The sequence below is a fragment of the Astatotilapia calliptera genome, chromosome 15 (assembly GCF_964374335.1).
Source record: "Astatotilapia calliptera chromosome 15, fAstCal68.1, whole genome shotgun sequence".
Classification (NCBI taxonomy): domain Eukaryota; kingdom Metazoa; phylum Chordata; class Actinopteri; order Cichliformes; family Cichlidae; genus Astatotilapia; species Astatotilapia calliptera.
The window spans coordinates 33,046,882-33,074,716 of NC_137436.1; the positions used below are offsets into that span (position 1 = coordinate 33,046,882).

The 27,835-nt window shown below is 39.7% G+C and overlaps 2 protein-coding genes across 2 annotated transcripts; both read right to left on the reverse strand.

Annotated features, from left to right (window-relative positions):
- Window positions 1–758: 758 nt before the first annotated feature.
- On the reverse strand, window positions 759–5,960 carry gja10b (gap junction protein alpha 10 b). Its single transcript, XM_026143429.2, has 3 exons — window positions 5,395–5,960; window positions 3,904–5,316; window positions 759–2,872 (listed from the first exon to the last, which is right to left on the reverse strand). Exons 2-3 carry the CDS (start codon window positions 5,293–5,295, stop codon window positions 2,834–2,836), a joined length of 1,431 nt encoding a protein of 476 aa, XP_025999214.1. The 5' UTR covers window positions 5,296–5,316; window positions 5,395–5,960; the 3' UTR covers window positions 759–2,833.
- Window positions 5,961–8,129: 2,169 nt separating this feature from the next.
- Window positions 8,130–27,827, reverse strand: casp8ap2 (caspase 8 associated protein 2). The gene is made up of 10 exons (XM_026142920.2): window positions 27,487–27,827; window positions 26,428–26,499; window positions 20,937–21,011; window positions 20,740–20,840; window positions 16,462–16,536; window positions 15,781–15,896; window positions 13,331–15,627; window positions 10,248–12,897; window positions 9,116–9,215; window positions 8,130–9,028 (listed from the first exon to the last, which is right to left on the reverse strand). The coding sequence occupies exons 2-10, from the start codon at window positions 26,459–26,461 to the stop codon at window positions 8,975–8,977; spliced, it is 5,502 nt and encodes a 1,833-aa protein (XP_025998705.1). The 5' UTR covers window positions 26,462–26,499; window positions 27,487–27,827; the 3' UTR covers window positions 8,130–8,974.
- Window positions 27,828–27,835: the final 8 nt, after the last annotated feature.

Below are 27,835 nucleotides of genomic sequence, written 5' to 3' on the forward strand. Positions count from 1 at the left end.
GGACTATTGTTGCCTTCGACTTCCACACCTTATTTAGCACTTTTCTCTGGCCTTTGTATTTTGCTATTGTCTTGTGGTACTTTGTTCTAATGTTGCTATCACTTGTTATAGCTACATCTGTCACTGTGCCCATATCCCTCTGCTTGTCCACCACTACTATGTCCAGTTGGTTAGCCATCACCAGTTTGTCTGTCTGTATCTGGAGGTCCCACAGGATCTTAGCTCCATCATTCTCAACCACCCTAGAGAGCGTATCTTATTTTGACCTTGGGACTTCCAGGCACAGATGTTCCTGTATACTATGATAGACAGCTTTTATGGTGCTCCATGTATGCCCTGCCTGCTAGCATTGCACTTGCACTCAGCTGTTATATGCTTGATTGTCGCAGAAGCATCTTTATACATCCAGTACTGCCATGATTGGTGTCACAATGATCTTTCTTGTTTCATCCTGGATAGTCGTTCTGACACTCACTAGTACTGTACTGTAAGCCTCCTTCTTTCCGCTTACAGTACAGTCTCAGGATACTGGTATAGGAGTGAAACCCTCCATAGTAAGGAGCTTCCTTCTCTTGATGTCAGTGGTTTCTATCTCCTCCTTTTGCCATCCCAGCAGGGTATCTGATTATTATTAATCAGATTCAATTATTAGGCCCCTCTACTATGGAACTAGATGGGAGGTGTATACAAGAGTATGTAAAAACAATAATCAAAATACACATTCCATGGTTTCAAAAAATGATATGTAGCCAGCTAGCTAACTAGACAACTAGTAGTTTATTATAACATTTTTAAAATGTGTGGTATGCATTCACAAGGAGATATGGGAACCTAAACAACACAAAGTTCAAAGAATGTATTTTTCTCTCGCAGATGGTAGTGGTACCACGTGATACTATATCTTCAACAGTGACAGGCAATATTTTTTAGCTTCACTTTTGCTTTGTACACAATTATATAATACTAATAATAAGCCATAAACACCAATTCCAAGAATTCTTTCTCTTTTTTGCAGTTTCAGATTTCCCTATTTCCTGTTTATTCTGACAAATATCTTCGAAGACTTTTAAACTGATTTGATAAATACGTGCTTTGACACAAATAGCATTTGAATTCATGCCTGACTTCTCCAAATTCTCCAAAACTACCCACAAAGTAGCTCACAATTTATAGACAGAGCAGATAAAATAAGTACTGAATATGTCATTAATTTTCTAAGTAATTGTATCTCTAAAGGTACTATTGATATGAAATTCCTACTAGATGGCAGTAACAACCCATCAATTCCACACATACAAAGAACTCAGACCACGTGTTGATAAATTAGTGGTAATAATGAGAAATGATGCTGTGAAAATGTATTGAACACGCGGCTGAAATGAATTTAATACCTCTTACAAAAGCTGTTGGTGGTGATGACAGCTTCAAAATGCCTCCTGTATGGAGCAACTAGTTGCATGTATTGCTCAGGTGTGATTCTGGTCCATTTGTCCACACAGTCTTCAAATCCTAAACCAGACCGTTTGAAATAATGATACCTGCTGTTTCAAGTAGTCCTTGGACAACTTTTTTGATCATTCTTTTCATTCTTCTAGTAAATGGATTGGCACTTTTTCTACACTATCTGAGAACTCAAAGGGCTTTACACAACTTGCTTAATTCACGCATTCACACCAGCACTTTTTTCTTTGCTCTTTTTGTCTAACATGCACACGCATTCATGCTCCGATGCATCAGAGAACAACTTGGGGTTAGTATCTTGCATTTTTCCCAAGGATATTTGGCATGCAAACTGGAGGGATCAAACCACTAATCATCTGTTTAGCAGATTACACAGCAGATGGCCGCCCCTCCCTGAGCCTGGTTCTGCCGGAGGTTTCTTCCTGTTAAAAAGGAGTTTTTCCTTCCCACTGTCGCCAAAGTGCTTGCTCATAGGGGGTCACGTGATTGATGGGTTTTTCCCTGTATGTACAATTGTAGGACCTACCTTACAATATAAGCGCCTTGAGGCAACTGTTGTGATTTGGCACTGTATAAATAAAACTGAATTTAATTGAGTTCAGATGACTTGGTTTACTGCCTGAGCTACATTCACCTTCTGTCTCAAATCTTGAGGGAAGCACTTGGTAGCGGCCGGTTTGTGGTGACATTTGTTCTTTCCTCTTTCAAACTATGCCCCCAACAGTGCTCACTGGAACCTTCAGTAATTTAGTAGTTTCTTTAGTAATTTCTTCTGTAACCAGTGTCATCAGTATCATCAGTTACCCATCATGAGATGCTTCTTGTGTGACATCTTGGTAATGAGACACCTTTTTTTAGGCCATTAGTTGGAACTGAAGTGGCAGGATTGCTTTCAGCTGGTGCCATGACTCCCCATGCCTTTTTGCTTTCTTCATGCATTCAGTACTTTCTCCCAATGCCATTTTTTCATTTTCACACATAGCTTAATTTCTGGACATCTATGATTTGATTTCTCGCATGAGTGGATTGGATGGGTAGTTACCGACATCTGGTGATGTCAACAAACCTTTTGAAATAGATTTATTTAGAAACGTCAGTATTGACGTTTTCAATACTTCTTTTATCTGGTGTAAACTTATAATCAAACAGTTGATAGGAATAGCAATCATACATTACATAAAGCAAATTAAGTGTCTCTTGGATGTGGAAAATAACTAAATTATTCATGCAGAAAACATACTGTATAAGCACACTGTGGACATATAATGTTGCTGCAGAGAAACAGGATGAGACTCGGTTTGAAATCAGGCTCCTTTGGCTAATTTAGAACTCCCATTGGCACTCGTTTGGTCCCAGAACTGTACTTTATAGTTTACTTTTTCATGATTGAAGACAGCTCCAGAATCATGCTCTGAAAAGGGAAAAAAATAGGTACAATGTATAGTTATTATTCTTGTCATAGTCATGATGACACGTTTATGTTTTGTTTTCTAACCTCAAGTAGTATATAGTAAATAGTAATGTTTGACTTTCTGCTAATATCTCAAGACTATCTTGTCTTGAACAGTATTAGAAAAATATATGATAGTGAGAAAATGTCTGTAAACAAGCTTGACCTTTGTTGTGGTTGAAACTGACAGGTTACTTATTTATTTTATTTTATATTACTCAATTCATAATGATCACTGGAATTAATGAAATAAAAAGGGTTTTCAACTGAGTTTATTCAAGTAAAGTTGATTGCTATCACTGACAACAGATTTCACCAAGGAAGGGAGGAACTGAGAATGATGTTGATTATTAAGCAGCAGGAAATGTAAAGTAGTTGTGGGCCAGCTAATGAGATTTTCCAACTGGATATGTAAAAGGGTATGAACTGGACTGGCACTGAGATCATCTGATCAGCTGAGCTTTACATTGTAGATGTAGCTGCATTTGATTTTCAATATTTATGTTTACTTTTTGACAGAATGAAATTAAAAAATATATCTATGTGACTGGGTGTGGTTTGTGGCTCAGCTGCAGGAGAGGGGTGGAGCGATGGGTTTGGGGTGTGGTGTCATGGGAGGCTGACCCACACAGCCTCCCCGGGTTGCCGTGACCTGACGGGTGTGTGTGGTGTGAAGCAACAAAGGTAGCTGGAAGGCTGCTCTAATAAAAGCAATGGAAAACACCGCTTGACTTGCAACGCTGTGTACTTCAGGAACTTCTCATTACAATCTATGGTAAATTTTTTCTTTGGTCATAACTCCATCTTACAACTAATTACACTTGAATTGACAAAAAAAGTGGAGTTGGAGGGAATTTAAGGTAGCTTGACTTGATCAGACAACAAACAAACAGTGTATCTATAACCAAATCTTTCAACAAACAAGTACACGCTAAATCACACATATGAGACTATAAGCCTTTATTAATAGCCAAAAAGAGACATTAGCTTACCATGGACATCCTCCTCCCTCCAGCTGGAGGTGGTGGAGACACCACTGGACTCTCCCCCTCGCTAAGATGCTGGGATGCATTGTCCGTTCCACTCTGACAGTCTCCACTGTCAGACGGACTGGCCAGCTTGCCCTCCGACAGTCCTCTGGACATAAAACTGCATTTTCTGGCTGTGGGATAGTGTTCACTCTCCGGAGAATCACTCATATCGCTGAGCTCCTTACATACACTCACTCTGCTCTGCTTCCTCTGTGGGTTTCTAAGGGCTGCTGGGATTTCCATGTGGCCGGCCGTCAGTGTAGGTCGAGGCCCCACATAGTGTGGTTTACCAGAACCATGGGGTCCATTTGAGTCATCGCTGCTGCATGACGGTTTGCGATTTTCCAGAGTGTAACGTCGTTCCATGACACCCAGCTGGTGCAGACCTTGGATTTCAGCTTGGCTGGGGCGGCAGGAGATGCTGTGACCTTCGATACTCTGAGGGGCCACTAAGGCCAAATTCAAAGGCTGACTCTCTCCGTGAGTTTCAGGCACAGCAGAGCAGGTCATCTGCGTGAGCTGGATTAATCTCTGTGGTGAGGAATTTGAGAGCACACAGATCTGCTGCACCATGGAGTTCTTCTTTGACCTGCACATACTCTCATCATCCCCATATTTATATCCATACAAGATTTGTTTAATCTTCTTCACCCCCAAATGGGAAATCTCTAGGAGATTGAGGAATAAAGAAACTCCGGCAATAACCAGCATGAAAACCATGAAAATGTTCTTCTCTGTCGGTCGTGACACAAAACAATCAACGCTGTTAGGGCAAGGCATCCTTTCACATTTGTAGAGTGCAGACAGTCCAATCCCATACAGAGCAAACTGTCCTATAATGAAACCCACCTCCACTACAGATCTGGTCAAAATATGGAAAACATATGTACGCAGCAAAGAGCCCCTGAGAGGAGCTTTCCTTACTTTCTTCTGTTCATCTAATTTCCTGAGCTCTTTCTCAATTCTTTTATGGTCATCCAGGACGGGATCTGTACCTTCCAGCTCAGCTTTCAGACACGCTTTCTTCCTGTGTCTCTCCTTCTCAAGGGTCCTCAAATGATACAAGGCGTGACCCATGTAGACCAGAGAGGGTGAGGATACAAAGATAATTTGCAGGACCCAGTAGCGGATGAGAGAGATGGGAAAAGCTTGGTCGTAACAGACAGTCTTGCAGCCAGGTTGCTCTGTGTTACAAACAAACTCGCTCTGTTCATCATCCCAGACATCCTCAGCTGCGACGCCGAGCACAAGCATCCGGAAAATGAAGAGGATTGTGAGCCATATCTTCCCAACGATGGTGGAATGAATGTGGACCTCTTCTAAAATACTCCCTAATAGATTCCAGTCCCCCATCTTCTGTCATATTAATATTACCTGTGAACAAAAGAAAACTTTGTAGTTTGCAGGTCTTTCTACAAATTTAAATCATGCAGCAAAATGTACTTTACTTACATATTTTCTAGAGTCCTCGTCCCTGTGTGTTTTGGCATAAGGCCATTAATCAAATTGTAGATTCGAGTGTGGTGTAAGTGTGATATTTTAATCCCTTGGAGACAGACAACACCCTACTGTGCAGTCTGACTGACACTATTTTAAAGCTGGAAAGTAGGTCGGTTTGAAGCTATTGATCCATCAGTACCATGACCTTATAATGCCCTGAGGTTAGGTTCATCCTGCCACTTTTATCAGGACACTAAACTAGAAATAGCACCAACTCAGATGCCAATACACAGCTCTGGACAATGTTTTCAGACTCATTACTTCTAATCTTCATGCAACCTTTTTCTAAATCTTGAACTCTAGGTTTTTGATAGTTTCAGGTTTTATGCAGTGAATGAAATGTGCCAGCATGCATGTCTTCAATAATCTTTCATCTTTGTTGTAACTGTTTTTATACTGTTTGTATAGTGTGCTAGCTAAGGAGCTAGCACACTGTCAGTTACACTATCACACCTTTTCACACAGGGCTCTGCGGGTTCCATAATAAACACTCTCATTTAGAAGCTGCATTTTTTGTGTTGTATTATCTTTCTCTAACATTTAGATTTGTTTGATGATCTGAAACATTTCCGCGTGACAAACATACAAAAAAATAGGAAATGAGGAAAGGCGAAAACACTTTTTCACACCACTGTAACGCGATGTGGAATTTTATTATTACTTAAAAGGACAAGATTGCAGTGGTAAAGTGGACAGAACAGAAATAACATAGTGCTAACAGAACTATCATCTGCATAGATAACATGTTAACGCAAACCTAGACTACAATCCAGAAGAGTCTTTGTTTGTATTCAGAAGGATAGGGATTTGTGTTGGTATGTGCCCAACGTTTATATTGTTAACTGGTAATTATGGGAGAGTGCACCATTTTAGGAGTAACGAGAAAGTAAGTAGCAGTAACACAAATTACTTTCTCTTGCGAGTAATTTAAGTAATATATTGCATTACTTTACTGAAGTGGAGCTCGTCAATACTGAGAGGTTGCTGTTGTTGAGAGTTCATATTATTCCATAGGCCTGTGCAACCAGTGACATGAAAACGTTGAATGTGTAAATGAGTCTTACCTGATACAGAAATGGTAATTAAATATTTTGGAGTTCAGCGTGTCAAAATCAATGAATTATTAAATATTTTATGATTACATTTTAAACTTTGCTTTCTGTTTTTCTCATAAATTCTCCCCAATAGAACAAAACTGATGTCTTGAGTTGAGCTGGTCAAATTCCTTTAGAAACATCATATTTTACTGGGGAAATGCAAAAAAAGTTTGTCTGGCAGCACAAATGAACCAGCTGCTAACAGATGAGACAGTCTCAGGATCAGTTAGCTATTACAGGTTACTCTCATGACTGAAACGTTTCTTCCACTGAAAACGCTACCCCCAGATGAACAGAATCAACCTGGTTGATTAAGCATGCACCATGACATCTGCATTCAGTTTTCCCCAAAGTCACCTAACACAAGGGTACAATGGTGATGAACATTTGTTTGTCTGCAGCGATGGAGAGCCATCACACATTTGGGGAAAAACACACATTTCTCACCAAACGGGGTATCCAACATCCAAAAGCAGAGAGGACACCCAGTGCTCAAAATGCAGCATCCTCAACAGTCTCTAGGATGATAGTGATTACTGAGGCCAACAGCCCACTCAAGTGCAAACAAGCTCTAAATGTGACTGTTTACCTTGGGGAACAGAGCTAGTACTAGTGAAATTTTTCCAATTTTGTGACAGAAAAACCAAAAGTTTATTATAACCCAAATATTCTATTCCGTGAGTGAGAGACAGTGCACTCTTGTTACAGTTGATGATGAAATCTAAACTAAATAGGCTGCATATCAGAACATGGATATTTTTCTCCACTTTCTTTCTGCTAGAAGCACATGCAATCAAATCAGCTGAACATGTGAACACTCTATTATAAAGGGGGTCAGGGGACCCTGTGTCCTTGAAATGATTGATCGGTCTTAGACCAATGTGGTGGAAGTGGAGCTTCAATGATTGAGTGCACCAGAAGGCACCCCCATAGTGAGGTCTGAAAGAGAACCAGGGCTTAAAGTGAGATTTGGCAGGTTGGTGAACAATAAATGCTGGTGTAGCAGAGAAGCAAAGTAAATGACTCAATAAGAAAGATGCTGTACTGTGATTTCTACACAAAATATCCAGCTAGTTCTTTATGGTTTGTCCACACATGATGTTTTGAAATACATGTATCACCATTTTCTCTTTTATAAAACAATTGAAAATGTGCAAAATGGCAAAACATGGGGTGACATTGTTTTCTCTGCAGTATCACCTGGAAGCAGAACAGAGGATCATTTGGATAAACCTTTGGAGACATCACTGCAAAACATATTAATCATTCAAGAAAACAAATGAGATGATTACTGCATAGCTTTGACCCATCGTAACCCCTGCACGTAATGACAAAATCCATATTGTTGATTTTATATGCCTTCAAAAATTAGCAAGTTTAATGTGGCTTGTTGTGGTTCAGGAGTTTTAATGAAATGAGGAATGAACCCTCCTTCATTTTCAGTCTGTAACTGAAGATGCTGAACCCACAGTTGGATCATTGCACCCATCAGATTTAAAAAGCACATAGTAATTGGAAAAACAAACAAACACTTGAACGACTGTATTTGATGAATCCAGCTTGTATGTAGAAAAGTGTGGCACCAGTCCATTAAATAAATAAAACTTTTATTTTCAGTAAAGAATTTTTTACAATATGTCATTACATAGTTCTCGTTAGTAACAAGCAAACTTGTCACTGCAGCTCACAGATACGAGGGTTCATTCAGTCATTCTCTCACACACACGCACTCACAAATTAAGAAATGAATGTAATGATGTAATGTCTTTTACTTGGAGTGAGCATGTAAACAAATGTATGAAGCACTCCCTTCCCACACACAAACACATCTATTAAAACAAGATCCAACATTTAACACAAAATTTAACACTGACTCCAAGTCAAAAGACTAAAACTATGAGCCCTGTAGATCAAGGTTTAATGGCAGGTCATGTGTTAACCTCTAAACTAAGAATCTGACTCAATATGTAAAATATAGTGAGCATACTTGTTTTGGAACCTGAAATCTTCTCATTATGAGGATAGTTTCCCCAAAATGCTTGGAGAAAAACTAATTTGCGGACGTGGGAACTGATATTATGACTCATTAACTGTTTTGAGATCTGCAATGTCTGCAAAAGTCGAGATAGGAAGGTAAAAAAGGTGGAATCCTGTGGCCCACATCACGTCCTTCTGTGATGATCCTGTGTGGCTTGCTAAAAATCTCAAACGTTTTGAATTCCTTTCTCAACAGCATGAGCAGGTACAGTTCTGCATCTGTAACACAATATCCTTAGAGACAGTTATGAATTCCCAGCCTTTGACTCAAACCAAGCTCCAGATTTTGACAGATACAGCACTCTGTGTGGTGATCAAGTCATCATATCACCTTAATTATTGGCACATGTATGAATATGCTCCAAAATAAGAACCATATACACAAATATTCAGAGGCATCAGGTGTCCATCTTCTTAAAAAGCTTCATGAGCTGATAAAATCTGTGAGCAATCTGGGGAAAACAAACAGTTAACAGTTACTGGATGCTTACACTAAACAAAAGTAAAGAAAAAGAAAGAAAGAAACAAGATTTATCTACCTGGCCTGAAGGCTTGTTAAGTTTCTCTGACAAAGCAGAGAAAGTCTCGCGTGAAGCGCCTTTTGTCTTCATGTCCATGAGAATAGCTCGATCTTCATCTCTGATGAAGGAGATGAAAGATACTGAGTAGTCTATTTAATTAGCTAAACTTCTTACACAGTAACAATACAAATAATCATTAGTGGCAGCCCTATAATGTAGAATGAAACATTAAAAATACATTCAGTGAGACTATTCTGATTAGATGAGCATAAACTACCAGATCAAAATCTCTTCTTTGATAACAAGGCTGAATTTTGGCAACACTTATACAAGGTACACAGACACAATACATTCAGGTAACTGCAAATTTGCCACCACAATGAGTTAAACAACCCAAAAATGTAATATTTATTAATGTCCACAGGTTCTAGCCCTCAGATAGTTATTGATCCCAAGGAGCCTTATCTGTGTATTAAAATTACTTTGATTATTATATTGTTAGTTTCATCAATTAATTTTTAACTTCTAAACATGGGGGACAGTGTGCAAAACTAGTTTCAACTCCCCCCAAAATACAGACATATTTAACAAAGCTCTTGTAGTGAATGGACCAGCACTCATACAGAGCCCTTTGAATCTTAGCACTCAAAGGACTTCCTATGTTTATACAGTGTACAGCAGTAAAAGCCAAACTGACAGCCACTTGAACAGCACATGTACTAGAGCTGTAACCTCAGCTGGTTCGTTGACGTGCTCATTCAAGGAGAGAGAAAATGTTTCATCAAGTGTCAGAGCTAACTTATTTAATGTTTAGACGGAGTTGACTTCAAACCAGCTGACACCATTTCAGTGTGGCTTTATTTTGTCTAACATTTCCACAGCTTAACAACCAGCAAGCCATATTAATCTATATCAGCTTTGTTAGAAAGATGACGTTAGACCAGTATGGCCAGGGATTACAGATATGCAGTGTCTATAAGTTGCAATGTTGAGTCTGCGAGGAGGCCAACAGGTCCATCACAGGTCAACTTCTATTTGACATTTTCTGCTGAAATATTGTGAAACCAATACTGACTATATGCAACTAGTATTCATTCTTCTATTCAGACACTCCTTGGAAAGAGAGAACACGATGCACTTTACTACTGACCTAGTCCAGGCCATCACCACCTCGCCTTTCTTCCTGATGACATTCTTGGCAGACAGACTGCTGGGAGACAGACAGCCCATAGATGATTTGGACTCTTCATCTGCTTCCTTGGAAGGAAGCACGACTTCTGGACTCTTTTTTTCCTTCCTCAATCTCTTCGCTTTTGATTTGTCCTGGTGCTTCTTTCGTTTTCTGCCTTTGTCGGGTGAACTGCTCGTGTCCTCTGCTATCACGAGGCTTCTCTCTGACTCAGATATGTCCACATCATTGTTCTTCGAGTCTGACACGTGTGAAGACAATTTTCGGCTCCTCTGATTTGTATAAGAGCTTTCAGTAGTTTGACAGTTATTTGACACAGCACATTTAGAGGGAATGAGTTTATTCTGAGACTTGTTTGAGACAGTTTTTGAAGGGCTTATGTTAACATTAACAACTGTGTTTTCAGAAACATTGTTCAAACACTTATCTGAAGGAGAACCGTCAGACCGATTTTTCAGGGTCTCTTTGGAAAAAGTGTGTCGAGTTAGCATGTCATCTGGCTGATTGTTTAATAGTGTTAAGTCTTTACCTTCAGTGAGACAGACACTGGATTCAGTACCAGCTGGACACAAAACAGAGCTTTCAGCAACGTTAGAGAAACTGCCCGCCAAAGAGACAGCTTTCTCAAACTTTTCTGCAACACCAGCTTCACTATCCTGAGCTGCAGTGTTATCTTCTATGTGCTGCTCCTCTGTTAGTGTTTCACGTAAGCTCTCATTAGCAGTTAGAGTTCTATCTGCTTCTGGATTCGCCTGCCGAATCTTCACAATGAAATGATCGTTGGACTTTTCCATCACTAGCGCCTGCATCGCCATGTCGGGCTTAAACACAAAAGACGTGGCAGGTGTTTCTGAGGCCAAACTGCTGCCAGAGCCACAGCTGGAATTATCAGTGTCAAGAGCCAGGTGTATGTCATGCTCTGTGGCATCCTCCCCGTCCAGCAGAGCATCCTCGCATATGTGGGCGCTGATGACGTTCTCTGGCGTGGACGTGACATACATACTTGAGGCGGATGGCTGTAGGAAGCTGAGGTGACTGTCAGATTTCAGAGGTGATGGAATGGTGAGAGACACGGCCAAATCTTCAGCTAGAAGTGAATATGACTTCTGTGAGGCCAAGTTGGCCTGCAACAGTGCTCGATTTTGCGATGGAACTTCTAACAGACAATTTTCATCAAGTAAAGCCGGGTTCAGTGTGGTCTGATCTTTTGAGCAAGAGGAGGATATTTTGCGAGGTGAAATACTAGACCAGGTGGCAAAAAGTTTAGAAGGGGTATCAAATTTAGCTGGGGAAAGCAGCTTAGATCGATACTCAAATTTTGATGGTGTGATGATGCTTATGTTTCTTTCTCCATCTTTCCTTGGAGTACTGAGGGACCAGGCAGTGTTTTCTCCAGCGATACCACTGCTTTCTAACAAGTCAGAACCTTGCAGAAGACACTTGAAAATTTCACCCATTTGAGAGTCTCTGACCAGATTGAATGTTAAACTGGAAGCTTGTTGCTCAGTGAGTAGCTCAAAGTCAGTTCTGTCAAGCAAAGAGCCATTCTGAGTGACCACCAAAGAAGGTATATTATTTTTTTCAGGAGTTGCAGGTGGATTTTTAGGAAGAAGGAACTCTGCTTGTGTATTTGGGGAGTTCAGTGGATGCGACTCAGACCCGTGTGTGATTCTGATGTCCTTGCCTCTGCTTCCAAGGCCCTTTTTGTAAGACACCACAGCACAGGATTTGGCCTGATTCAGGCTGGTGGAAGCCGGCTGTGCTTGGTTCGACTCATATGATGCCTTTCTCATGGGAGGCTGTTGAGATACATTTTCACCGTCACTGTCCTCTGGCAGAGGTCTTGAGGCTTTGCAAAAGCTCTTCAACGTTGTGTGAATATCCACAAACAAGTAGTCAACTTGGACATTTACAAAGTCCCACAGCTTTTGCTTCAAATCCACTGCTTGTTGTTCAAATATTCGTTTCACAATGCCATTATTTGACACTTTGCCAAACACAGATTCAATGAGTTTCTTCAGTCTGGACTTGAGCTCCCCTGGTTGATCACATATCTTACCAAAATGAGCACCATCCACAAACTCTAAAAAGGACCTTTGGAAATTATCCATCATTCCATAGAAACTCTTCCTGGGAAAAGTTTTATGAAGCTTCATGTACTTTTTCCGGATCTCGGCACGGACTAACTTAAACGTCTCCATTATTTCTTCGATGGTACAAAAAGAAGCTTTACTTGCTGCGGGACAAACTGTTTTAAAACGACTTTTTGGACTTTGTGTCGTTACGCCTGAAATTTCACGACTTTCTTCAGAAGCAGCCCGTCTCTCTGCAAGCTTCTTCTTTAAAACAGAGTTAGGACTTGACTTATTTCTGACTGGCTGTGCTAGTTTTGCCCTCTTTGTTGTAGTAGTGGGTGAACTTGCCGCCGTCTCATCACTTTCACTTAAAATTTCTCCTTCCTCCAGATCTGTGTCTGAACGACTTGAATTCAAGTCAGACACTTTATCCACCGAATTTACCACGTCTCGCTTTGCAGGAGAACCTGGATATTTGTTCTCCTTATTTACATCCAACTTCTCCGAGTTGGCATCAACAGCTGTACTGGAAAAATCTGCACAGGAAAGAAATAGATAACAGTCAGATAGAAGAGTCAAACAAATGTATAAGATGGTACATTTTTGTATTTTTTGCCAGAGCTAATTTTAAACCCAACTCAGAACAGTAACAAAGATCCACTGGGGATGTCAAAAGCACTACTGTAACGTAACAGGTAATGCTAATTAAGGTAAAGTCCAAACATGTATTTTATAAAGGAGAAATGAGGTGTTCAATTTCTTAAAATACATTGTGCTGATGCAGCTGTGACAGAGGACAGGCACATAAAAGACACAGTGAGATGAGAAATGAGATGAAATTAGCAGTTAGTAAAGAGAAGGCTTATAGTAAAGCTTGTAAGCAGTATCCTTGGCAAGATGGAAAGCATTCAATGGAAAACTTGCCAGTTTTGAAATATAGATTACTAGACTTGAAAGGAGGATAACTACCTTTTTGAAGGCTCTTTACATGACCAGGCTTGCTATGCACATGGAGAAGACATCTCTTGATTACCCGTACTGGACTCCTCAAAGGACTGATGGCATCTGGGATTCTCTTCAGATTATTCAGTGTGCGCATCATAGAGTCCTCATCATGTAGTAATAGCACAGAGCTTGAAGGCTTCAAATGGTTTTCCTGTCCATTTCTAGGGCTGCAGCTCTTGCTGGGTGTGGTGGTCATGTCACTGTAAATTTTTAGTAGGGTCTTCTCCTCTGTTGTGCTGCTAACTTTGGACACTCCGATACAGTTAGTTGAAGAGCTCGGCTCAATTGCGCTAGCGCTACTGTCTCCAGTGTCTTCATTTGTCTGTGTTAAAACGTAAATAGCCTCTTTCAAACTCAATCCTTCTTGTGGAAGGGACTCCAGGCTGATTGTGCTGGACACTGTATCTGCATCTTTACGACAGTCTTGCTTTTCACAATTCCCTTTCAGTTGAATTGGAGTAGAAGAAGCAGGAGAACCTTGCTGACAGACCTGAGACTTGATAGCCGGGGAAGTCTGACACACAGGATTAGTTTCGTCAGTCATATCTGTTTTCTTTGGCTGTGATGAATCGGCATCTTCTGCACGTGATTCCAAAGAGGCATTCTGCTGTACTGCAGCTTCAAGATGCTCCACAGTGGACTCCACAGTAATCTCAGCACATGAATCGGCAGTATTTTCGCAGTAAGCTTTTTGTAGGTCATAGCTTGGAATTTGTTTAGAAATCCTTCCTGGCTTGTCAACTGGATTTATGGGGTCTCTGGCCTCCGCCATTCTACATTCAGCTGCCTTACTGTCTGAGACTAGCTTCATATTTTCTTCATTATTTTTTGACACGTCTGGTGCTTTTGCATAACTATTCCCTGGTGATTTTGCTGCAAGGTGTGCACTCACTTGCTTTGCTGTAATATCCAAGGGTTGGCTGTTAGTTGAGGTAGTTTGGACTGAATTGTCAGCTACGGCAGTTTTATTACAGACTGTGTCTTTTTCCTGAATACCTTCCACATCTGATGCCTCAAGTGTCCTCTCACAACTCAAAACTTTGTGGTTCTTCAGAGACTGCTCTGTAATATCTCTCAACTCTCCTTCTAATTCAATGTTTTCTATGTCATCAATGACACACATGTCTTCCATGTTAGGCTGCAAATTATCTTCCTTTGAGCCCTTTTCAACATCCTTTCCCACTGGTACAGGATCTTTCAGGCTCCCACCAAAAGGTAATACTGGCTTCTTAATTGGTGAAAGGGTTAAATTCAATGTTTCCATAAAGCACAGTTTCCTGTTTGGACTAGTTTCCTCAGAGTTTTTCTTGCTTATATTGGTTTCTTCAGGTGATGTTTTAAAGACCGTGTTAGTCTTTGCGCATCTGTCCTTGTCACTTTTACTTGATTCTTTGGTTCTCAGCTTCTCACATTTTCTGCTTGTGTGGGACTGACTGTCATTGATATGATTTTTTCTTACTTCATCTTTATATTGCCTTTCCCCTTTCCATTGATGATCTCTCTGTCTAGCCCCTTCCCTCTCTTTGGAGGAATCTCTGTATCGTATAACATGTTGATCTACAGAAGACTTTTTCCAGTCCTTTGAGTTGTAACTTCTGGAAGAGCTGCAAGTAGTCTTGATTTTTTCAAGCTCTCGGCTGTAGCTCTCTTTTGAGCTGTGAGATGCACTGTGTTTAGGGTCCGATGCAGCCGTTTTAGCTTTATCGTGTCTCCTGCCATCTTTTTTGTCATCCGAAGCTGTAGTTTGCAAAATCGTGGGTGAGGATTTAACCTCATCTGATCTGCGGTGCCCATCGTGCGAGTAGCTTTTTCTTTGACATGACTTTGAATCACACCTTTGTACCAAGTCTTTGTCTGCTCTGTGAAATCTGTCATTGTTAGCATCTGAAACACTTCTATGTCTCCTATGTATTGATTCAGAATGTTGACTGGGATGGCTGTGCTCTCTGTGACTGGATTTGTGTTTATCTGACTCCGTCTGTTTGTCAGTTATTTCACCGTCTCGTTTTGAATGGCTATGACAAGATGCTTTTGATGCTCTGGGCAAACTATGACTTTCTTTCCTCATGGACTGACGTGCATCTCTTGGAGGCTGGTCTACGCTGGGAGGTGGAAAATTACTGGATGGCGGTAGTGGTGGAGAAGGAGGCGGACGGGATGGTGGAGAAACCAGCCTACTGGTGGAGCTGTGACTGGAGAGATTTGGATCCCGCACATTTTGTATGGAAGATGGATAATGATGATACTGCCCTCTCTCAGACCTGCAAAACCCAACAATTAAAACATTGCTGTTTCAGTATAGCCAATAATTGATGTCACACCTTGCTACGTGTCTTATGATATTGCCCTTATGCATAACGTTAACCAGTATTCAGTGTAACCTAACGGAGAAGGACGAAAAAGAACCAACGTACCTCTGACTCAGCCTCTGAATCTCTGCGTCTTTTCGTATCACCTCCTTTCTAGCCGTTTGTAAAAGTGTAGAGATGTTTTTTTTGAGAGAGTAGTTCTCCTTTCTCAAACCTGTATTCTATATTCAAACAGAAGGCACACAAAATGTTAGTGGTAAAATGAATTCGTATAACCAAACCATGCAGTTCAATAATGTAGACCCATTCCACCTACAGAAAACAGTCTTTCTTAAAACAAAACTGTCTTAGTGAAGATAGTAGTGTTTATGGTAACTTTGTTCCAAGTTTCTTGAAGACAGACATTTCATCTCTCATCTGCAGAAAGTTCTCAGATGAAAGGCAAAGAAATTCAGTCCCTTTCTTTCCAAGCTCCTTAGATTACCATGACCTGGAGGACCTGTAGGACTGAGAACCTACACAGACCCTACTGGCTCCTCCAATAAAAAAATAAAAAAAAAATCATGGAACAGATGTTTTTTTTGGTTTGGGTGAAAACATACATACAACACACACATTTGCTTTGTTTTCTACAAAGGTGATTGAGGCTAATCCGATTCTTCAGAAGATTTTTTCCAAAACGATAAATGAAAGCTGGCCGAGTAAAATATATTCTCATGAAACAACCTACTCTCTATTTAAACCCCCCCCCCCTAAAAAAATAAAAACAAAAATAAAAACCCACACCTGTAATTCCAACTGCTCCAGTCTCCTGCGCAACTCTTTAATATGGTTTTGGGCTGTCCTGAACCCAGACTTCAGCTGCAGAGACACAAAAACAAAAGGCCTATGAAACAGCTGGCATGATGACTTCTGGCAAACGTTCAACGTCCTGTGATATCCAAGTGCTATTCTCTGCTTACACAAAAATGGCAATCATGATCCCAAATATTGAGCAAGGGTCACCTTTGCTGAAATATGAAGCGTCTCAGCGTATCTGCTTGTAATCGACTCAATCATTAAGCAGTCCATCAGTTCACTTCATTGATTCTTTTTGGAATTTGCTTGATTTATACAGAAATAATCAGATCTAGAGTACTAATTTAATATTTATTGTAACTGACAAAGGACTTATTTTTAGCAGTGTGGTTCTAATTTCATAGACTAACCCATATTCACCTACCAATAACAAGGTTTCTACACTTTGTAGAACATCATGATAATATAAAGACTAGAGATGGACCGATCCGATATACAGTACCAGTATTGGTCCGATCCTGACCTAAATTACTGGTTCAGATATCGGGGAGAAATAAAAAAAATGTAATTCGATCTATTAAATATCACAAAAGCACCTCAAAAAACTTGCGACATGGCATAATCCAGCTCATGACCTTAGCATGAGAGGGAAACACGAAGATGAAACCAGGAGATGTCATTACTGAATCATCTGAGCTGAACAGGTGATGGAGAAACAGATTTACCTTTTAGGTGACATGAACTAGTTGAAGGGAAGTTATGAACTGTTTCTGAGAGACAAATAACACCAGGATCCTTTTCTATTGAGCTAACAGCTGGTAACTGTGAAGGGGCGGGTCTAGCAAAGTTTTGCCAGGGGGCCAGGTAGGGCATTAACAGGGAAAGGGGGACACAAAGTAATACTTTTCTTTCTTATTCTCGTTTAAAATGTCTAGCTTTCAATAAATAATTATCTGAATCTTACAACCAAAGTGGTTATCTTATGTGCAATGTATAGAAATAATACATATATACCAACAAGACAGTGTACATCACTCTCACAACAGCGTTTGTTTTCATTCAAAGGCTTTATGGCTTTTTCTAGAATACCTGGTGGGCCGGTCTCTAGTCCCAGTCCAGCCCTGATCTTGATAAAAGATGAGTATCATGAAACCGTGTTTGCATTTATTTGCACTGCTTTCCACTCTGGATGTCCATTTAAGTTAAGCTTTAAGTATAAAATTGTCCATTATACAACTTGGAGGGTTTTCTTTTAAGTTGTTGAATATAAACATTATTTTGTGCTGATATTGCACTTCTTTTCTGCATGAACCTGCATTTTAAAATACTTTTTGAATATTACTTAAATATTTAGATTTAAAATTTGGCTAAAAGTTTAAATAAAAAGATCAGTATTGCTGAACTACAAAATATTTTGGGTGAAGTGTATTTTTTGCATACAAGTATAATAGAATAGCTTTAGTGTTTTGTTTTGTTTTTTTAAACTTGAGCATAAACTTATACAAAATGTGGCAAGACATTTAAAAAACAGTTTTATTGATTATAAAAAAACTGTATCAGATTCATATCGGTATTGGCAAATATCCAAATTTATATCCGTATTGGACATTAAAAGGTGGTATTGTGCCATCTCTAATAAAGACTGAAACACAGCAGTAGGGCTGGGCCATATTATACCGCTCACGGTAATACCGGTATAATGTTAGGCAACGATAGGAAAATGAAATATCGCGATAGAATATGAGTAAAACGCGCATGCGCAGTGCCTTTGTTTTCATACGCACATGGCCGATTGTTGAGTGAAACAGATGAACCAGAATTGGTTTGTAAAAATAGTGCAACTTCAGTGATGTGGAACTGGTTTGGTGTTTGTCCGTCAAATACACGACAAAGCATATTTTTTTGCAGAACATGCAAGCGGCCGTCGTTATTGTCGTATTTGTCGGACTAAGATGCTCTTAAATCTGGGAGTAATCTGGGTCCTAAACCCCCCTCTTCAGGTCAAACGAACACTGCAGCATCACTGAGAGTTAAAAACTGTCTAAATTCTTTCATCTTTAATAAAACGATCAGCATTGCTGCTTTACCAGGTGTAACTATGAAGTTTAACTTCCAGGCATCCATGAAAACAAAATGTATTACATTTAACAGAGTTAGAAGTTAGCAGGGAGCTAGCGGAAGTTAGCTCGCTAGTTTCGCTAGTTACCTAAGCATGATATAGCATGTTCTGACTGAGAGATTTCTGGAAAAAAAAAAAAAAATCACTTCCTGCTATCACTTCCAACATAAATGAAGACAGGAAACTAAACAGCAGTGACGTTTGTAGGGTTACTGAAGTTGGGCTAGGTGGTATATAATGATGTGCTACGTGATCGCTAGTGACACAGCTATGTTAGCATAACATAAACAGTGAAGCTGGAGGACGAACACTAACACTTTTCCACTTATAAAAGTTAACGTGAAGGTTCCTCATGGTTAGAGACAAATGCAATCGCATGGCAGGATGCTGTAAACGGACCAAACTTCAGTCAGGAGAACAACTGAGATAATCCATCCACAATACGAGGTTAGTCATTAATATACTGCAACAACATGGGAATAGAGCAGCTGCCAGAGAATTTAACATTAATGAATCAATGGTACAGAAGTGGAGGAAGCAAGAAGAATGAGTTTAATAAAGTTTGATTTATCTGACTGCTTTGTTTCGCTTAATGTGCCTTATAATCCCGTGCACCTTATGGTCCGAAAAATACGTACTGCACACTGCAGTTTAATGTTGCAAAGCACCTCTTTTTAACTTCAGTGGATATTATACATGGTTATGCTCAGGATATGTCAGCCCATTTCTACTGGAAATGCCTTTTGGTTAAACTCTCAGCAAGGAATTTGCATTTGCACTGTTAAATTTTTATAAAGCTTTAATGTACATAAAAACCAGCTTCTTGTTTACGTGAAAATAAATGGAAGGTTGTCTTTTTGCGCTAGTAATGTTGTGGAGTTGTATTTTGTCTCGCATCAATTATATCGTCAGTTATATCGTTATCGCAAATTTTCAAATGTATATCGTGATAAATATTTTTGGCCATATCGCTCTGCTCTACACAGCAGCAGTCAAGCTCACTCCCCCAAAAAAACAAAAACAGCTTATCAGTGCCTCACAGCTAATTATCAGTACAAAAAATTCCCATGTTAAAAAATAAATACCGTAATTGTCGGGCTATAAGCCGCTACTTTTTGCACAAGCTTTGAACCCTGCGGCTTTTAGTCAGGTGCGGCTTTTCTATGGATTGTCCATGATTTTTGTCATATCGTAAGGCTATTTGTTTTGTTTGTTCCGCTGTTGTACGGCACTACGTTGCCTGGCGGCAGGGCATGTGATCAGACACCAGTTTTGGGGTTCAAGAGTGGTATGTTGGTCACGTGTCCATCCGCCAGGCAACATAGTGCTGTACAAGTAGCGCGAAAAACAAACTTCAAAGTAGCGCTACGCGTTCAGCGGGAGGCGTGGATGACGAGCGGCGATAAACTTGCGAAAAGCAAGTTATGCTCAACTCCACCGGTGGAATCTGACAGCGTGGAAAAGTGTGAAAACATCCACGCTCACCAACGGATTTCGAAGGGCTGGACTGCTGCATGATGGAGAGGAGGACACCGCCACGGCCCTTCAGAGGGTGTTCGATTTCTTTGGTTTTGAAAGTGACAACGAATGAAAGAAGCTGAGAGTGGATGACGAAGCCACCCTGAGCCTGTTTGTATCCGACACTGGAGGAGAGGACTTTGGTGGTTTTAGTGCGCAGGAAGAAGAGAAAGATGGTGGTGAATGACTGACTTTTCTTCTTGTTAAAGCCGCGTCACTGCACCTGAGCCTAAAAGGTAGTCTGAATCTATTTTTCTGGTGTGCTGTAGGTTATTGTTATGTACTACATTTGTTACTCATTTATGAAGCACAGTACATGTTTCGTACTTGTAATTACCGCTACTTGTACATATACCTAAAAAGTTATGCAAATATGTACCCATAACTTGTTTTTAAAAATATTAATAAAAGTGATGTCTCCAAACAGCCATCTCTTTCCTGACAATTCCCTTTGTGCATATTCTCTTACATATGATAAGTCAACATTGAAACACCTGCGGCTTTTGGTCAGGTGCGGCTAATGTATGTACAAAACAGGATTTTCCCCTGATTTTAGCTTGTGCGGCTAATATTCAGGTGCGCTTTGTAGTCCGGGAAATACGGTAATTCCCAAATGAGCAATTGCTTACCTCAGCGTATGATGACTCTCTGTTCTGCTGTTCCTCTGTCACAATTTCTTCATACAAATCCATTGACTCTTTCAACTGAGAACCAACAAAAGGTGGCTCCTCTGTAAAAAAAGAAAAAAAGTGCTCAGACTACGACAGCAAGAGTAGTGGTAATATGCATCCGATCAAAGTGAAACCATTTCAGAAAGGGCTTTTACCTGCACTTCTGTTAAAACCGATGTCCAGACCATCGTATATATCCACAGACTCCTCGCTTACTTCAGATACCAAGACTGTAGATATTATACATATATATCAGTATACATCAGTAGTTAGAGAGCTTCTACACATAAATCTTAAGTCATGATTATGGTAGCGTCCGAAAATCTTACATTCATGTAAATTATGTTTTCTAAGGAATGTTTTTATGTACATACTAGGGGTGGGTTTTTATAATCGATTCATCGATTAAAATCGATTCTGGCTTGGATAACGTAAAATCGATTCATTAAAATCCTGAATCGATTTTTTAATATAAATTTATTTTGCCCAAAATGCCAGAATCTCTGGTGACATCTCACAAAATTTCAAGAACCACCAAACAGTTAAGACAGTAAATGAGAGCAGGTACACGGATTCTGCACATAGACTTAAACACACAGCGCGACCCGCGGATCAGAATCAGTTAGATGTCGCCTTTCTCACAGTCAGGGCTGAAAGCCGACAGCTCGCTGATTCTGATGTGTCGGCGGTCCGCGCTTTGTGTTCACGCCCTTTATGCGCCGATTCTAAAGCTGTTAGTTTTATCTCTCTCCAAACAATATTGACCGAACCAGCAGCAAAAGAAGATCCAAACACTTCACATAAAATCGTCATGAATTCACTCTGACTTTTACTGTTTTGCTTCCACCGCGATGCACAGCTCTCTCTCTCCCTCTCTGTACTTCAAGAACAGTTTCCCTTTCTTCATTATTCGCTTGCTTGTTACGCACAAGTCTACTGTTGTTTACAGGCTGTCGGCCGCTGTTTTTTTCCCTTTTACATTCTTCCGAAAAGAAAACCTCATTTCTGCTGTTCAATACTGAACAAATTTAAACTTTTTAAAATTATTCAAAATGCAAAAACGCTTAACCGTGTCTCTAATAAAACCGCTGTAACTTCAGAGGTAATGTTCATATGCTGATTAATGGTTTTCTTTCGTTTTTGATGTACTGCAGAATATTTTTATAAATCCCAGGCCAGGAAAATCACCTTCATGTTTTTCTGTGTTTTATCTTCAGCTACTTTGACACAAAGGCATCTGCTGTGACGCTTACACCTGTGATAAAGTCTTGCATGTGTCAGCTTCCTTTTTATTGATACAAAAATATGTAAATGTACTGATCTGAATTATAATATTTCTGACTGTCAAAATTTCCCAGCTTTAATTCGATTTGATTCGATTTAAATCGAATCGTGGATCGAATCGATTCGGGACCTTGTGAATCGGAATTGAATCGATTCTAGAAATCAGTGATACCCAGCCCTAGTACATACATAAATAAAACAGTGGATAATAAGCAGACTGGTTTTATTCAAATTATAAACTTTCAAACTGAAACAGATTAAGAGCCGTGAGAAAGTAGTAGAATTACGTGTCCAACTAATGAGACAAATGAAGTACAAGAACTTAACTCAAATAATCATTTTGTTTTACTTTACATTTTAAAACCACCAAGAGCATCTGGTTTTTGTGTGACTGGCTGGTATGTAAAATTGTAGCAGTCTGGCAAGTAATGATGACGCTTGTCCATTTAAGACTTCCACAAACTTTGAAACACTCTAAAGTCTGAGTATTGTTGTCACATTTGGTGCTTCCACTTAAAAGGCAAGCTGCAGTATTGCAAGCATGCAATGGAAGTCATATTAAAGTGAACATGAAACACTTCATGTATAAAGGCTAATTTACATCACGGAGACCTCCTCTTAAAAACTGGCATAGATGTAGCTCTGTCTGTGAAGCTGGATTTAAGAAATAAGTGCTAAGAGTTCTACGTTTTTAGAAGATGTTTAGCGCCAGCTTGTGCCAGTACAGAATTTGACATCACCGGGTTGGTTGGTTGTGGTCAATAGACTCACATGGTTGGGTGGCTCTTTACAGCCAACCTTTTGAGAAAAAAACTGACATGTCACACTCCTTGTTGGTCTGGTGACTCAAGTAGGCTCTCCTCCACATAGCTCCTCATGTATAAAGTGCTTAACAAACCCTAAAATTACAGCTAACAGGTGGATTTTCCCGTTTCAGAGCAGCTAAAAAAACAACAACAAATAACCACTGAATGCTTAAGAGATAGACAGTGAAACATGACAGTAGAGCTGGGCGATATGAGATTTTTTCATATCACGATATGTTTTTTTCATTTCAGGCGATAACGATATCTATCACGATATAAGCCAAATAACTATATTTGTAAGATTTAAATGTGCCGTTGCTCACAAGTAAAATGTGAAATAATCAGCAGCTTGTTTTTATTTAAATATTTATTTCCCATAATAAGTTCAACAGGGTAGATGTACTTAAGGAACATGAGACTTTTTCAGATAAATAAAGGCAAATATTGCAAACTACACAAAAGGCAGCCGCTAAAGCGTTTAGGTTTCAAAATAGAACAAACGAAACAGACTACTAAATTGTCAATTCCACTTAGAAACAAAATATTAATTCTAAAAATAAATCTTAGTTTGTGTTACAGAAGAACAGACAAAACTGACTAACTTTTGTCAATATCAAATAAACTGAGAACTAAAAGGAAATTCTCAATCTCTCCTTGTTGTATAGCTTAGCTTTTCAAACAGTTTTAACAGTTACTTTAGTCTGACAAAAGCCGAATGACGAATTAGCGCTTCCAGTCAGAGACTGAGGCTACGTCCACACGTACACGGGTATTTTTGAAAACTGAGATTTTCTGTTTTCGTTTTAAAAAATAATCCCGTCCACACATAAAGGGAGAAATGAAGGAAAACGCTGCTATGAACATGCCAAAGCAGCAGGTGGCGCTCGATTCCTAACCGTGCAGAAATATTGGCCAATCAGAAGTCTAGAAGCCTTGGTGGGAAAAAGTAAACAAAGCTGGGGCATAGAAGCAGAACCGAGTCGTATGTGTGGACGGACAGTAACTGTGTGTATATGTAAGCATTTAAACACTGCAGGGAGTAGAATTAACAGTATTGTAGAAATTCATTTCACCGAAACAATAACGTGGCGCACAGTGTGACGCATGCACCAGTTCATTGTATTTCCAGACTTGCTTTCGGCACAATTTACAGTGCACGCTACTCTGTTTTTTGTCAGACTTGAAATAGCCAAAATACCTTCACACTACGGAACTTCTATGGCTCTTCCGTTCGACAATCTCTCCGGCGTTGGAACCATTATCTGTTTTCTCTTCGGTCACGCTCGGTTGATTTTTCTAGTCGGCACACTCATTTCCTCCATTACCCGCTGGCTGCTTCCCAAACAAACACACGTGCGGCTTGGCACTTGTGCTGTACGTTACAAGTCACGCGACGTGACGCTGCGGCTGTGATTGGTTCGGCTCTGCGCTACTTAATTTGGATTGGCTGATCTTTTTTTTTTTTTTTTTTTTTTTTTTTTTTAAGAGGACAAGAGTGGCGAGGTCTATCGCGATAGCTTAATTTCTCTATCGAGTAAAAGTTATATCGCGATACATATCGTTATCGTTCTATCGCCCAGCTCTACATGACAATATATCCTTTGTTTTGACATAAACACACTGTTGCAGCCAGAAGCAGCACAAAAGTGACCGCCTTAAACTGAGTTTTAGTCTTAGTGTTGTTTTCTTCTGAGTTATTGGGTCTGGTATAGGGCTGAACGATATATCGCATTTGCGATAATATCGCGACATGATCAAGTGCAATTTTCTAACCGCAAAGGCTGCGATTATACTGCGATTATATTATACAATTCATGGGCTGCATCCTCCTGAGGCCGCATTTGTAGACCGATTACGTCACAGCGACGCGCCGAAGGCTGTCCAAATTACTACCATATCCCAGAATTCATAGCGCGGCCCAGCCAAACTCCAGTTTCCAGCAATGGCGGCCGCTACTAAGTTTTAAAATTACTCATACTAATCTTTCTGGGTCACAAAATAAACTTTTAACATATTTTCAGGCGAGAAAGTAGTTGTGTAAACATCAAATATCTGCTCGGTTTATCAAGATATCCCATATTTGCAAAAGTGCTTCGACGTTTTCAGAGGCGTCTGCTACCCACCAGCTCGACAGCTAGCCGGGAGCTCGAGGGTTACTGATGCGGCCGAGAACGGCACAACTCCCGGCACATCATTTTCAGATCACCGCGGAGTTTCGCTGCTCGGGTTAAACGTAATATATAAGTCACTTAGACAACCTAAAAATGTTATTGTTGGGCTTTTTTCAGTGTTTTGTTTGTTCGTGAGTAAATCGGTTTGGCTGAGATTAAAGTTATTAGATTAGATAAAATAAAACTTTATTAATCCCCCGGGTGGGTTCCTCCTTGGTTTTCACACAGCTGACTAAACGTCAAACAGAAAACTTATTAAACAGAAGTATGAGACAGTCGAGAATTTACGCCAGTGTCTGGTTATATTTTAGATAGCAAGAAGCAGACGGCCGAGTTTATTAAACTCCACCGAGACAGCGGTGACGATAATCAGAACTAGCCTTCTGATTAGCTAATCAGAAGGCTAGACCGTCCAATTTCACGCCTTTAAACTTTAAAGGCGTGTTTGTGTGTGTGTTTATACAATTGCTATTATGTTTGCACTTTATGTGTAATGTTACTGACTGCAGAGATCAGTAAGATGTGTGTATTTTTTATTTATTAGTTTTATTTATTTAATATTATTTTTTAATTGAATGACTGTCTAGTAGTTCACAGATGTCGAAAAACTGAGTGTGGTAAAGCCACTGATTTTTTTTTATGTATATTTCTGCAATCTGCACATTGTACTGACTTTCATTTTAATGTTTACACCAGGGTTCCTTGTCAGCACTTTATGCTCAGATGTTTGTAAGCTAAAAATAAACTATTGTGTATGTTCAAATATACTGTTGTGATTGAAGAAGTTAAATAAAAATGTCAGTCATCAATTCATGCATCACCTCATGTCATCATAACAGAGGTCTGTCTTCCAGGAAAGAACAGTTTAAAATTAATGTAATATAGTATTGGCCATACTATATGATGTATTGCTTGTCTTTGTTTAATAATACAGAAGACAAATACCTTAAAAAATAATCGCATATCGCATCGCAATCGCAATATTGGGGCAAAAAAAATCGCAATTAGATTATTTTCCATAATCGTTCAGCCCTAGTCTGGTATTAGTTAGCTAACATAAACTAATGTAAGTCTATTGACTGCAGCCAACCAAACACCAGTCCAAAGAAGAATAAAAGCATGAAATTAATAACTAAAAGCATGCATGTTTACAACCTGAACTTTCAACTAATGTTTTTAATGCCGAGCACTGACAGTGTATGGAGGCCCAAACAATAATTTAAGGTTATGGAAGATAGGACATTCAGCTTCCAAGGTCTGTTAATGACCAACAAAAATCAGTCTTAATCAATTTTAATAGAGTATCTACAAATGTGGGATTGAATTCGTTTTCATTCAATTTTTGATGAGTAATTCCAAGTTCTTAAGTAGCAATGTATACTTACGACCAGATGCATGGCTGGTGTCAACGTTCTCCATCCTGTCAAAGATCCCTGTGGCAGTTTCTTAAGGACTACCTGATGTCAAAGCCAAAGGGAAATTGATGGTTGTTATTGTCCAAGCCAAAACAAAAGATTGACGCAAAAGTTGCTTTAAAAAAAAATCTTAAAAGTCTGCTCTACAAGTTTCCATAAATTACTGTTACTTTGGGCAAAAAGGTCCAATAATAGTAATAGGCCCTTTTACTCAATCAATGTTTGCAGGAGAGCAATACTGTTTATTTTGGTAAGATGATTATTTTTAACAACACTTTTTCATTGTTCAAATATTTCTTATAAAACTACTTTTATGAATAATAACATATATGCAGATCCACATCAGAAATGGGTGAAGTGCTGGGCAAAAAACAAGTCGCCAATTAAAGATCGATAGACAACCAGATAAATAAATAGATACACAGCTGAATTTTCCCAGAGATCGACTGTGACATACACCTAATGGTATACACAATTCCAGAGATAATGTCGGTTGACAGACGGTTGATATATTGGACAAATGTGGACTAATGGCGGTAACATGTTGCGCTAGCTAGAGCCCGTCCTACTGCTCAAAGACACCAAAGAACAAAGCCAAGCAGAATGATAATCTCATAACCTTTCAGGTTAAAACAAACGATCAAACTGTGGGCCCGAGTTAATTTCGTTGAATAAATATAACACTGTCTTTTTGACTCTTTTGTTCCTAGCCTTGTTACCTTTGACCCGAATTAAACTAACACAAACACAAAAGACAAGGATGGCAAACAAACATCTCCTTTCACAACGTTTTTATCTTGTCAGACATTTCACGACACATTTTACCTCTTAAAGCCAAGTGATGGACTGCTTATTTATTTTGTTTTTTACATTTCTGGACATTACTGCAAACAAATAAAGCGACTCGGGACTGTCTGCTTAACTAACCCGGAGGAAACAAGAAAGTTGGTCAGCAAAAGAAGTGACTTAAAATTAGCCTGCAGAACATTAGAGTAACGTGGCTGTGATTTAGTCGTCTTACTAACTTACTTGCGTATTGTTGTGCCCTCCTGTTGTTTACAGCTGTAAAGCCGCGCCAAGACTTCTTTGCACAGGAAGTACCATTTTCCCGCGGTCTGTCACTGCAGCCTGCGCACTCCTCCTCTCCGCTAGCAAAAATATTCTTCAACACTTAGGTAGATTTGCGACACTGTCGCTCACTGCCTTCGCGAGCAACTAACATGCTCCTGCCGCCGAGTCAGAAAGAAAATGAAATGCGTTAAAGACAGAATTAACGCTCCACTCAAGCCCAAATTGTTGCTTCACTCCCGGAAAAATGGACAGCCAGGCCAGGGTCGTGTCATCACCACGCGACATAAGGACAGAAAACGGAAGCAGT